General features: G+C 45.6%; 1 protein-coding gene across 2 annotated transcripts in view; it reads left to right on the top strand.

The window, feature by feature from the left end:
- LOC124014322 (glucosidase 2 subunit beta-like) overlaps positions 1-14,279 on the top strand; it is a 254,158-nt gene that overhangs the window by 25,197 nt on the left and 214,682 nt on the right. For both annotated transcript variants that reach the window (XM_046329175.1, XM_046329174.1), the window contains exons 7-8: positions 6,640-6,712; positions 13,183-13,261. In XM_046329175.1, coding sequence (XP_046185131.1) covers positions 6,640-6,712; positions 13,183-13,261 — 152 coding nt within the window. The remainder of the gene's footprint in view (positions 1-6,639; positions 6,713-13,182; positions 13,262-14,279) is intronic.

Here is a 14,279-nt window from a genome sequence, read left to right as displayed (position 1 = left end):
GTGGTGATCCTAACTGACCTAAGACAGGGAATTTTTACTCAGATTTAAATGTCAAGAATTGTGAAAAACTGAGTTTATATGCATTTGGCTCAGGTGTTTGTAAACTTCCGACTTCAACCGTACATGGGTCCACTCGGAGATCTAGGGGTTTCCTCCAGCTATTCCACCGGCTGACCTGATTTTTGACTTTGGAGCGTCCTTAATGCATGTTTTCTAAAGGTCCACATTTGGCCCATCCATGAAGCCAGCAGGACTTGGTTTAAAAGCACATCAAGTGCACTTGACACCTGAGAGCAAGTCCTTGAAATTGATTCCATTCTGTTATTGTGACAAAATGTTCAGAATATATTATTATGTCAAGGATTCTTTAAGATACAGTGCCAGTCAACAGTTTGGACACTCCTACTCATTCAAGGGTTTTTCTTTATTTTTACTATTTTCTACATTGTAGAACAATAGTGAAGACATCAAAACTATGAAATAAAACATATGGAATCATGTAGTAACCAAAAAGTGTTTAAACAAATCAAAATATATTTTATATTTGAGGTTCTTCAAAGTAGCCACTCTTTTCCTTGATGACAGCTTTGCACACTCTTGGCAGTCTCTCAACCAGCTGAATGAGGTAGTCACCTGGAATGCATTTAATTTAACAGGTGTGCCTTGTTAATTAATTTGTGGAATGTCTTTGCTTCTTAATGCGTTTGAGCCAATAAGTTGTGTTGTGACCAGATAGGGGTGGTATATAGAATATATTACCAAATTACCAAGTCCATATTATGTCAAGAACAGCTCAAATAAGCAAAGAGATATGACAGTCCATCATTACTTTAAGACATGAAGGTCAGTCAATCGTGAAGGTGCAGTCGTAAAAACCATCAAGCTCTATGATGAAACTGCCTCTCATGAGGATCGCCACAGGAAAGGAAGACCCAGAGTTTCCTCTGCTGTAGAGGACAAGTTCATTAGAGTTAACTGCACCTCAGATTGCACCCCAAATAAATGTTTCATAGAGTTCAAGTAACAGACACATCTCAACAATAACTGTTCAGAGGAGACTGCATGAACCAGGCCTTCATGGACAAATTGCTGCAAAGAAACCACTTCTAAAGGACACCAACGAGAAGAAGGGACTTGCTTTGGCCAACAAACACGAGCAATGGACATTAGACCAGTGGAAATCTGTCCTTTGGTCTGATGAGTCCAAATTTGAGATTTTTGGTTCCCATCCGCCATGTCTCTGTGAGATGCAGAGTAGGTGAACTGATGATCTCCTTATGAGTGGTTCCCACCTTGAAGCATGGAGGAGGAGGTGTTATGGTGTGGGGGTGCTTTGCCGGTGACACTGTCAGTGATTTATTTTGAATTCAAGGCACACTTAACCAGCATTGCTACCACAGCCTTCTGCAGCGATATGCCATCCTATCTGGTTTGCTCTTAGTGGGACTATCATTTGTTTTTCAACAGGACAATGACCCAACACACCTCCAGGCTGTGTAAGGGCTATTTGACCAAGGAGAGTGATCTGTATCAGATGACCTGGCCTCCACAATCACCCGACCTCAACCCATTTGAGATGGTTTGGGATGAGTTGGATCGCTGAGTGAAGGAAAAGCAGCCAACAAGTGCTAAGCATGTGTGGGAACTCCTTCAAGGCTGTGGTTGAAGGTGGTTGAGTGAATGCCAAGAGTATGCAACGGTGTCATCAAGGCAAAGGGCTACTTTGAAGAACCTCAAATATATTTTTATTTAACACTTTGTTGGTTACTACATGATTCCATATGTGTTATTTCATAGTGTTGATGTCTTCACTATTATTCTACAATGTAGAAAATAGTATAAAGAAAGAAAAGCCCTTGAATGAAAAGGTGCGTCCAAACTTTTGACTGATACTCTATTTGAAGTTTATGGACGAATTTCACACAGTGCTGATTTCTTTTGGCTTTTTTTTGCCTTTGCACGGAAGACGTCTCATGGACGTCTTCCGTGCCCCCCTGTCTCATGGACGTCTTCCGTGCCCCCCTGTCTCATGGACGTCTTCCGTGCCCCCTGTCTCATGGAAGTCTTCCGTGCCCCCCCGTCTCATGGAAGTCTAGCGTGCTCCCCCCGTCTCATGGAAGTCCTCCGTGCCCCCCCCCGTCTCATGGAAGTCCCCCGATGCCCCCTGTGTCGTGGAAGTCTTCCATGCCCCCCCCGTCTCATGGACGTCTTCCGTGCCCCCCGTCTCATGGACTTCTTCCGTGCCCCCCGTCTCATGGAAGTCTTCTGTATTAACCCTGGGAACAAAGAAGCTCCCTGAATGATTTGTTACATGTACTGCAGGTATAGATCTTAAGGGCCCATCTGATGTGTTCCATTCTCTCTCTTCTCTCCCTTTACTTTAAGAGCTCTCGGTGTGCAATCACTACGGTAACGCTCCACGGATGACTGATGGTCTCCATTAGTAAACATAGCGAGCTATATGTGCCGTCTGCCAGGAGAGCTAGTGCCTCCGAACTCGCTTCCCTCACTCTCCCTTCCACTCTCTCTCTTTTTCTTTATCTCTCTCTGCCTCTCTCCCACTCACTCCCTCCCCCTCTCTCTCGCACTCTCACTTCATCCTTCTCTTTCTCTCTCTCTCTCTCTCTCTCTCTCTCTCTCTCTCTCTCTCTCTCTCTGACTATCTCCCCCCATTGTACGGCTCTGGCTGCTACAGCTGCAGTGAACGGAGGGATGAGATTGTCTCCCACAAGATGAGTGGAAGAAAGGATGGAGAGAGCAGAGGGACTGCAGCAGGGTGTGATATCAGGATGGAGAGAGCAGAGGGACTGCAGATGGGTGGGATATCAGGATGGAGAGAGCAGAGGGACTGCAGATGGGTGGGATATCAGGATGGAGAGAGCAGAGGGACTGCAGATGGGTGGAGAATGTCAGGATGGAGAGAGCAGAGACTTCAGATGGGTGGGATATCAGGATGGAGAGAGCAGAGGGACTGCAGATGGGTGGGATATCAGGATGGAGAGAGCAGAGAGACTGCAGCAGGGTGGGATATCAGGATGGAGAGAGCAGAGAGACTGCAGATGGGTGGGATATCAGGATGGAGAGAGCAGAGGGACTGCAGATGGGTGGGATATCAGGATGGAGAGAGCAGAGGGACTGCAGATGGGTGGGATATCAGGATGGAGAGAGCAGAGAGACTGCAGCAGGGTGGGATATCAGGATGGAGAGAGCAGAGAGACTGCAGCAGGGTGGGATATCAGGATGGAGAGAGCAGAGAGACTGCAGATGGATGGAGAATGTCAGGATGGAGAGAGCAGAGAGACTGCAGATGGATGGAGAATGCCAGGATGGAGAGAGCAGAGAGACTGCAGATGGATGGAGAATGTCAGGATGGAGAGAGCAGAGGGACTGCAGATGGGTGGGATATCAGGATGGAGAGAGCAGAGAGACTGCAGCAGGGTGGGATATCAGGATGGAGAGAGCAGAGGGACTGCAGATGGGTGGAGAATGTCAGGATGGAGAGAGCAGAGGGACTGCAGATGGGTGGGATATCAGGATGGAGAGAGCAGAGGGACTGCAGATGGGTGTGATATCAGGATGGAGAGAGCAGAGGGACTGCAGATGGATGGAGAATGTCAAGCAGCAGGGCGGGATATCAATCAATCAAATTAATTTATGAAGCTTTTTTTTTTTTTTTACATAAGCAGATGTCACAAAGTGCTATACAGAGATGCCAGCAGTTGAATCACAGGACATGTCTTTACAATGACAGATACAGAATATGTTGCATTTGCAAGAGGACATCACCTCACCATGTTACCATGAACCCATGCAACAGTTGAACACATGGAAAGGTTTTCATGAGATGGGGATAAAAGACATATTATTTCCTGACGCTGAAAGCAGTATATGGACCAGGAAGAGCTGCAGTCCTTGATTAGGTTAGCAGTGTTAGTGACAGTGGCCAAGTAAACAAACCCACAACATGGTCGTTGTCCATAGACTGCTCACACAAATGAGGAATTTTGTAATTTGGGTGAACTGTCACTTTATAATCAGAGTTGACATAAAATGTAGTTTCTCGTTTAATGATTCTTCCTCCTTTTGAGTTTTGTGAACTTTTGGACTCTTTGAACAAAGGTCAGGGGGTGAATTCCACATTCTAATTAGAATCTCTCTCCTTGTAAATTACATTTAATTCAATTCAAATTCCAGGTAGGTCTTTGAATTCAGAGATAATTAAATTCCTCTAAATTCCAATGTACATATTCTTTATCCCTTTTTACACTTGTGTGTATAAGATAGTAGTTTTGGAATTGTTCGCTAGATTACTCGTTGGTTATTACTGCATTGTCGGAACTAGAAGCACAAGCATTTCGCTACACTCGCATTGTGGTCCTTCTGTAGCTCAGTTGGTAGAGCATGGCGCTTGTAACGCCAGGGTAGTGGGTTCGATCCCCGGGACCACCCATACGTAGAATGTATGCACACATGACTGTAAGTCGCTTTGGATAAAAGCGTCTGCTAAATGGCATATATATATATATATTTTAACATCTGCACATATACAATTTGTGACATATACAATTTGATTTGATTTGATGTTTGGTAAATTCCAAGAATTCAATTCCAAATTCATTATCCTTAACAATTCCACAAATTCCAATTGTAATTAAATTCCCTCATGCTTTCAGGCTTGAGCACTGTTTCTGTTCAGATAGCCTAGCTATACTGGAAATGTAGAAATACAAGTTGAACTGATTTAAAACAAATCCTGCAGCCAATGATACATTATCCATTAAATCCATTTACTGGGAAATGTAAAAACACTGAATTCCCAAAGAAAACATTTCATGTTTTACAATTTCAATTTAAAAAAAAGTCCAAACAGCCTAATCAATTAAATTCCAGAACTTGAAGATTGTTGAAATTCGAAATGGAACTCAAATAACATTCTCCACTTCATGAGTGAAATCAAGAATTGAATTTAGAATTTCAAGTTAAATAGGAATTGACCTTAACCTGGATCTATAAACTGAAGATAAATAGTGTCCAATGCAATTCAGTGTTCATATTTTGCTCTGTTAAATATCTAAACACATGGATTCTTAATGCAGCACACAATTAGCTTTTCCATAATTAGCCAAATCATGTACAGAAAGCTAATTATGGCGGATGTGTAATTAGCATTATGTAAAGTGCTTCTTTCTACATCTTTGGGGCAATCAGTTTGCCCCTTTTAGATTGAGTCAATGATAAGGGATTGGTTTAGTCGTGAATGGAGGTCAACTTCCCCCCTTTCTTGCTCATCTCGTTTCTTGTGATCGGAAAGTGAATGTGGCTCGGTGAAGGAGAACGGGAGTGCGGGAGTGCAGCCTTTTTCCAGTGCCTGAAAACTAGGGCGAATGGCGAACAGGGGAAATCATGTCATTATGTTGCCATACAGCACAAAGCTCCCTGATTGCATTCTGGATCCTGACACGTTTTTATGTTTTATTTTTTTATATATACATTTTTTTACAGTAGAACCAAATGTTCTCTCAGCATGACTGACTCATCGCCTGATTGCTCCCTTCAGTCCATCCTCCCCTCAGTCCATCCATTCCCCCTCCCTTCAGTCCATCCATTCCCCCTCCCCTCAGTCCATCCATTCCCCCTCCCCTCAGTCCATCCATTCTCCCTCCCCTCTCCTCAGTCCTCAGTCCATCCATTCTCCCTCCCCCTCTCCTCAGTCCATCCATTCCCCCTCCCCTCAGTCCATCCATTCTCCCTCCCCCTCCCCTCAGTCCATCCTCCATCCCTCCCCCTCCCCTCAGTCCATCCTCCATCCCTCCCCCCCCTCCCCTCAGTCCATCCATTCTCCCTCCCTCAGTCCATCCATTCCCCCTCCCCTCAGTCCATCCATTCCCCCTCCCCTCAGTCCATCCATTCTCCCTCCCCCTCCCCTCAGTCCATCCATTCCCTCCCCCTCCCCTCAGTCCATCCATCTCCCTCCCCTCAGTCCATCCATTCTCCCTCCCCTCAGTCCATCCATTCTCCCTCCCCTCAGTCCATCCATCCATTCTCCCTCCCCCCCTCAGTCCATCCATTCCCCTCCCCTCAGTCCATCCATTCTCCCTCCCCTACCTTTATTTAACTAGGAAAGTCCCAAATTATTATTTACAATGACGGCCTACCCTGGCCAAACCCAGTCCATCCTCCATCAATGACTTATTACTGAGATGCAGTGCCTTTTCACTGAAGGTGGGACCACCAAATTGAAATTTGAGTCAAATTGTTTTTCACTCAAACTATGTAGCCTCACAACTATGAACGTGATCAGGGGATTTCACAGTTCACAACTATGTAGCCTGGAACGTGATCAGGTGATTTCACAGTTCACAACTATGTAGCCTGGAACGTGATCAGGTGATTTCACAGTTCACAACTATGTAGCCTGGAACGTGATCAGGGGATTTCACAGTTCACAACTATGTAGCCTGGAACGTGATCAGGGGATTTCACAGTTCACAACTATGTAGCCTGGAACGTGATCAGGTGATTTCACAGTTCACAACTATGTAGCCTGGAACGTGATCAGGTGATTTCACAGTTCACAACTATGTAGCCTGGAACGTGATCAGGGGATTTCACAGTAACCCTACATTGTTGTGTTCACAGGTCCCACGAGTCCCTATAGGCCTGAGTCTCCAATCAGCGTTTTCAAAGAGTTGGACAGCAATAGAGATGGAAGGTAAAGAACCTCGCTTTTACATTCACTGTGTATATATACACTACCAAACATGCAGTGTTACCAAGGTTACTTGCAGTGTTTCCTCTGGAAATTTTTGTAGCAGTGGAGGGGGGAAAAGTCACAGAGGGGGAGGTTTCCTTTTTTGTGTCTCTGCCAGAGACATTTTATGCACAAAGAGTTCAAAGTTCAATTACATTCTACTACTAACATTCTACTGGCACCGTCTAAAATAATCATCTCCAGCTCCAGAAATGGGACTAATTAACATATTGGTTAAAATGATTTTAATATGGTGGATCATGCATATAGCCTATGGTTTACAGTATATTAGCAATTTATTTTACCTTCTTTTAACTAGGCAAGTCGGTTAAGAACAAATTCTTATTTACAATGACGGCCTGGGAACAGTGGGTTAACTGCCTGTTCAGGGGCAGAATGACAGATTTGTACCTTGTCGGCTCGGGGGTTTGAACTCGCAACCTTCATAAGCATGTTCACCTGTGGCCCAAATGATGCTGCGTAGTGTTTTTATAAATATATATTCTGAAGCATGAGGGTTTCCCTGTCTGTAAATACCATGCGCTAATCGTAAGCTAGATCTCAAATGTGTTGTTTTAATGTTTTAACTTAGTTACCATTCAGTGATGAAGGTTACTTTAGCATATACATACACACAGTAGTTTTCTCAATGAAGAATCACCGTTCTCAAGCGTTTCCTTCAGAATAAACTTTGCATATCTTATCACGTTGTTAAGATACCCTCACCTATCAGAATGATCTTATTAGACTAATATGGTGTTTAAGCCTAGCTAACAAATCATAACTGCCGACCAACGGTATTAAATTTAGATAATATCTTGACTTTGTCTACCTTCGATTCAATGATTGATTGTACCTCTTTCGTAGCGGTCAGTAAGAAAAATGGTTAACTCATAGGTCTCATTCATCTTGGAATGCGTGTCCTCCTCCCAATCTTTCGTCTCCCAACTCTGTCGGTGAGTGTCATTGGTCTCCATGAACATCCCCTCCCGCTCAACCATCCCACCTTGTGTTGTTTGTCTGTGGGCTGTGTTTAACCTCCTCTGTCTGTCTGCTGTGGGCTGTGTTTAACCTCCTCTGTCTGTCTGCTGTGGGCTGTGTTTAACCTCCTCTGTCTGCTGTGGGCAGTGTTTAACCTCCTCTGTCTGCTGTGGGCAGTGTTTAACCTCCTCTGTCTGCTGTGGGCTGTGTTTAACCTCCTCTGTCTGTCTGCTGTGGGCAGTGTTTAACCTCCCCTGTCTGCTGTGGGCTTTGTTTAACCTCCTCTGTCTGTCTGCTGTGGGCTGTGTTTAACCTCCTCTGTCTGTCTGCTGTGGGCTGTGTTTAACCTCCTCTGTCTGTCTGCTGTGGGCTGTGTTTGTCTGCTGTGGGCTGTGTTTAACCTCCTGTCTGTCTGCTGTGGGCTGTGTTTAACCTCCTCTGTCTGTCTGCTGTGGGCTGTGTTTAACCTCCTCTGTCTGCTGTCTAACCTCCTCTGTCTGCTGTGGGCTGTGTTTAACCTCCTCTGTCTGTCTGCTGTGGGCAGTGGTCTGCTGTGGGCTTTGTTTAACCTCCTCTGTCTGTCTGCTGTGGGCTGTGTTTAACCTCCTCTGTCTGTCTGCTGTGGGCTGTGTTTAACCTCCTCTGTCTGTCTGCTGTGGGCTGTGTTTAACCTCCTCTGTCTGTCTGCTGTGGGCTGTGTTTAACTCTGTCTGTCCTCTGTCTGCTGTGGGCTGTGTTTAACCTCCTCTGTTTAACCTCCTCTGTCTGCTGTGGGCTGTGTTTAACCTCCTCTGTCTGCTGTGGGCTGTGTTTAACCTCCTCTGTCTGCTGTGGGCTGTGTTTAACCTCCTCTGTCTGCTGCTGTGGGCTGTGTTTAACCTCCTCTGTCTGCTGCTGTGGGCTGTGTTTAACCTCCTCTGTCTGTCTGCTGTGGGCAGTGTTTAACCTCCTCTGTCTGCTGTGGGCTGTGTTTAACCTCCTCTGTCTGTCTGCTGTGGGCTGTGTTTAACCTCCTCTGTCTGCTTCATGGAGAATGGCTACAGTTTTGCTTCCCAGTGAGATGTTAACATTTCCTCACAGGCTTGCAGAAAAATCAACCGAGTTTCCAATGAGCCTCTTATCTCCCTTTCCTCATCCACCCACACCCCCCCACTGCCTCTGAAAGAAATCAATACTGTGCAAGCTAACTAGGCATATTCTCCGGGAGAGGGTGGCCCCGGGATTGTAAACTAAACATGCTATAAAACATATGGCCGCATCAGAAGGAAATGCTTGCGCAGCTTTTTTTTTTTTTTTTTAGCTAGTGGCGCGGTGGTTAATGACTTCCTGAGCCTCTTGATGTTCACCGTTATTCAGCCTGCGTCTGTCCCCTCCCCATCGCTGAGGTTCTGGGAACTAAAATATATTCCGCTTGTTTATAAGTCAGATATTTGTTTCAGTCAATCCGTCATTTGGGATTCTGGGCCTGGCTCGAGAGGGGTAGCTCCAACATGCCCCGGTGCCAAGCGCAATTTAGATTGCTTTTGCGCATGATGTACCCGATACTAGCACAGTTTTCCACGTACCGACTCAAAACGATATTAGTATGCACGTTTTGGACTCTTGTAAAAAAAAAAATAGGTTGTCTCTTTGTTGCTAATTAGTCACCCTGAAACGCTACACTTTTCTTAATCCTTTTGATAGGAATATATCATTATATGCAAATTCAGCGATAATTGCACTCCATTTATAGGCGTATCTCATGTGTGTTATATATTTATTCCGTTATCGTTAATAATCACTATTGTCTTCTTGAGAAGTTCGATTCCCCCTCTGAAATAAATAGGAATGTAATCAAATGGAAAAAAAATGAAGCCCCCCCCCCAGAATAAAGGTTCCCTCCAATAGGAAGGCTTTAGATTCGTGGATTTGTGGTTTTACCAGTTCAAAAAGGGAATCTGAAAGCAGACATCTTGCTTTTGGTTTAGACATGGTAATGCCATATCATATAAGATAAGAAACATGCTTAACTTGGTCTTTTTCTTCTTCTTCTAAACGTCGTCTTAGCGTTGTCTTAGCGCTGTCTAAACATGTATCGTAGGCTCCTGGGTGGGTTTCTGCTTCTCTGTGTTATGTTGCCCTAAGCCTTCATAAGTACCACACACACAAACGAGTCCCAGTGCCGACAGCTGGCAGCCCAGTGCAGGATTAACTGGTACCTGTAGTGCTGCTTATAAATAGTGTGTAACAAATGCTATTGGAAACAAACCACGGCACAGCAACGGGTTGTGGTTTTGACCCCCCCCTTGTCTGTGTGTATGTGTGTCGTCTGTGCGTGTTTGTTCACACACTGTCACGTTTTCTCTGATTGAACATAACCTCCCGTAGTCCCCTGTGTTTGGGACTGAGGCCAGATCGCCAGCAGTATATAACCTGATCTACGACACTATACCCTCCATGTTTCCTGTAGTAGATAACCTGATCTACGACACTATACCCTCCATGTTTCCTGTAGTAGATCACATGACCTACGACACTATACCCTCCATGTTTCCTGTAGTAGATAACCTGATCAACGACACTATACCCTCCATGTTTACTGTAGTAGATAACCTGATCTACTGTAAGACACTATACCCTCCATGTTTCCTGTAGTAGATAACCTGATCTCTGTAGTAGACACCTATACCCTACCCCATGTTTCCTGTAGTAGATAACCTGATCTACGACACTATACCCTCCATGTTTCCTGTAGTAGATCACATGACCTACGACACTATACCCTCCATGTTTCCTGTAGTAGATAACCTGATCTACGACACTATACCCTCCATGTTTCCTGTAGTAGATAACCTGATCTACGACACTATACCCTCCATGTTTCCTGTAGTCGATCACATGACCTACAACACTGACACTATACCCTCCATGTTTCCTGTCGTAGATTACCTGACCTACGACACTATACCCTCCATGTTTCCTGTAGTAGATCACCTGACCTACGACACTATACCCTCCATGTTTCCTGTAGTAGATAACATGATCTACTGTAAGACACTATACCCTCCATGTTTCCTGTAGTGGATCACCGACACTATACCCTCCATGTTTCCTGTAGTAGATCACATGACCTACGACACTATAACCTCCATGTTTCCTGTAGTAGATCACCTGACCTACGTCACTATACCCTCCATGTTTCCTGTAGTAGATCACATGACCTACTGTAAGACCCTATACCCTCCATGTTTCCTGTAGTAGATCACCTGACCTACGACACTATACCCTCCATGTTTCCTGTAGTAGATAACATGACCTACTGTAAGACCCTATACCCTCCATGTTTCCTGTAGTAGATCACCTGAGCTACGACACTATACCCTCCATGTTTCCTGTAGTAGATCACCTGACCTACGACACTATACCCTCCATGTTTCCTGTAGTAGATAATCTGATCTACTGTAAGACACTATACCCTGTGTAGAAATAATAATGGCCATTTATTATCTCTTATAATCCAGATTGCTAACAGCTAACAGTCACTCAAATGAAATCTAGACAGTCAAGGAGCAAATTTTAGCAAATTTTTGGCGGCGAGGAAATACAACACATTTTAAGTACGGTGGCTCTCTGGACCTCGGTGAAGACCCAAATGAGGCCCCGAGGCAAAATGAGTTTGACACCCCTGCCCCTGAAACAGTGTAGACACCTGGCAGAGTGTTCACTCAAGAGAGGGTTGTGTGTGTCTGTGAGTGAGTGAAAGACTGAGCGATTGTTTAAATGAGTGAGTGCGTGGCTTTGTGCCCTCTGAAAGATACATATCACTCACTGTTAGGAGTTTCATGTGTGGCCATGGAATGCATCAGCAATAGACTTTCAAAAATGTTTTCTCCTAGTGGCAACCTCAAATTTACTAAAGCTGCACAAGGGGTTGCAACAGCTGACTTTGAAATTGGAGAGACATGCATCCTTTTCGGTAGCCTCCTCTCTCCTTTATCCAATGGCCATCTCTTAGTGGAGGCCTTGACATGGAGAGTTGATCAAAGGTTGGGATGCTGTGAAGAGAGAGAGTGGGATAATCACCCTGCGCCACAGTAGAGTATAACAGAGAGCTCCACTCCAAGCTAGACACCCACCTCTTCTCCAGCCAGAGTAAGAGAATCACACACAGGAATCTGGCTCTGTAGCTTTCCCTCCATCTATTCCACAGTATATGTGTCTGTTTGGAATTGTCAATCAGTACTGTATCAATGCACATAATACTGGATCCCCATCTCGATGTCTCCCATCTTCCGCCCTTCCTGCTTTCTTTCTTATTTGCTTCTCTTCTTTCCTTTCATTCTTTATTTCTCTCTTTCTTTACTTTTTTTCTAGCTCACTCACTCACTCACTCACTCCCTTCCCTTCCCTCTCTCACTCCTTCCCTTCCCTTCGCTCCCCTCCCCTTCCCTTCGCTCCCCTCCCCTCCCCTTCCCTTCCCTTTCCTTTCCTTCCCTTCCCTCTCTCACTCCTTCCCTTCCCTCTCTCACTCCTTCCCTTCCCTCTCTCACTCCTCCTCCCCTCCCCTCCCCTTCCCTTCCCTCTCTCACCCCTTCCCTTCCCTCTCTCACTCCTTCCCTTCCCTTCCCTCTCTCACTCCTTCCCTTCCTTCCCTCTCTCCCTTCATTCCTTCCTTCCCTTCCTTCCTTCCCTCCTTCTTTCCTTCCTTCCCCCTCTCCCTTCTTTCCTTCCTTCCCCCTCTCCCTTCCTTCCCTTCCTTCCTTCCCTCCTTCTTTCCTTCCTTTCCCCTCTCCCTTCCTTCCTTCCCTCCCTCCTTCCTTCCTTCCTTCCTTCCTTCACTCTCTCCCTTCCTTCCTTCCCTCCTTGCCTTCCTTCCTTCCTTCCTTCCCTCCTTCTTTCCTTCCTTCCCTTTCCTTCCCTTCCCTTCCCTTCCCTTCCCTTCCCTTCCCTTCCCTTCCCTTCCCCCTTCCCTTCCCTTCCCTTCCCTTCCCTTCCCTTCCCTTCCCTCTCTCACTCCTTCCCTTCCTTCCCTCTCTCCCTTCCTTCCCTCCTTCCCTTCCTTCCTTCCTTCCTTCCCTTCCTTCCCTCCTTCCCTTCCTTCCCCCTCTCCCTTCTTTCCTTCCTTCCCCCTCTCCCTTCCTTCCTTCCCTCCTTCCCTTCCTTCCTTCCCTCCTTCTTTCCTTCCTTCCCCCTCTCCCTTCTTTCCTTCCTTCCCCCTCTCCCTTCCTTCCTTCCTTCCTTCCTTCCTTCCTTCCTTCCTTCCTTCCTTCCTTCCTTCCTTCCTTCACTCTCTCCCTTCCTTCCTTCCCTCCTTCCCTTCCTTCCTTCCCTCCTTCTTTCCTTCCTTCCCTCTCTCCCTTCCATCCTTCCCTCCCTTCCTTCCTTCCTTCCCTCTCTCCCTTCTTTCCTTCCTGCCCCCCTCCCTCATTGTTTTTAACCCCTTTTCTCCCCTGTTTGTTTGCCCGCCACAGTATTACCGTGGATGAAGTCCAGGCGAAACTCTCTCCCGTCCAGGATGAGGAGCACGCTCTATCTGAGGATGAAGCCGTGGTATGTTGAAACTGTATTAAACATCTCACTGATGTTATAGGAGTTTGATGTTAGAAATACTTTGGGTCCTAAAGCGTATTTTTGTTGTTGTTGTTCTAGCCCAGCACTAATCAAAGGCTTTGGTGATTAGTTGATTAGTGGAATCAGCTAGTGCCGGGCTAGAAAATAGGTGAATTAGTTGAAGCAGGCGCGTTAACGCTGGGCCAGAACAAAATGTGGCACCCCAGGGGCTCAATAAAAATAGCTAGTCTCTTCCTCAATATTTCAAACACAAAGCAGATATCCCAGCCTAATCATTGGTTTCCCGGGTTCCATTGTCAAAATTTCCCTCGCTATTCGACAAGTACTCTCACCACAGGCTCTATCCACACTCATTTGAATTCATAGGCATACAGTTTCCAACAAGGATTTTCCTTCAACCGTGATGTGTGAGAATGCCGCTGTCTGTTCCACTTTAAACTGTGAGCTTGCGCACCAAGAGCAGATATCAAAGTATTTCTGGGGGGGTTGGGGGTGTAAACAAAATACCTGAATCTCCTTTTTCTTTCAATGCTAATTGGTATGCGAGAGGGCCTGCCGGTGTCCCTAGAGTGGGTAGTGTGGTAGATTTAGACTTGGCTAGTATATAGACACACACTGTGAACAGGCTCTCACGTCCACCAAAATGCACCAATCATGCAACATCAATATTGTATATCTCAATATGCACCAGTCATACATCATCCATATTGCATATCTCATAATGCTTATAGGGGAGGATTACCCAAGGTTTCTTATCATGCAGTATGCAATTATCGACGTGTGAGTGTGTGCTCTTGTGTGGGTGCGTGTCTCCGTGTGCGTGTGAGACTTATTTGTGTCTTATGTTCCCGAGAAGTGTCTCCAAATCAGGTTCGTGTCCAAGTTAACTTTACGTAACAAGACTCAGTTGACACAAATCTAGTTAGCTTTACGTAACAAGACTCAGTTGACACAAAGCTAGTTAGCTTTACGTAGCAAGACTCAGTTGACACAAAGC

This window comes from Oncorhynchus gorbuscha, linkage group LG25, assembly GCF_021184085.1.
Source record: "Oncorhynchus gorbuscha isolate QuinsamMale2020 ecotype Even-year linkage group LG25, OgorEven_v1.0, whole genome shotgun sequence".
Lineage (NCBI taxonomy): Eukaryota > Metazoa > Chordata > Actinopteri > Salmoniformes > Salmonidae > Oncorhynchus > Oncorhynchus gorbuscha.
The sequence above is the reverse complement of the archived record's forward strand: the minus strand, read 5'-3'. Positions and strand labels throughout refer to the sequence as shown.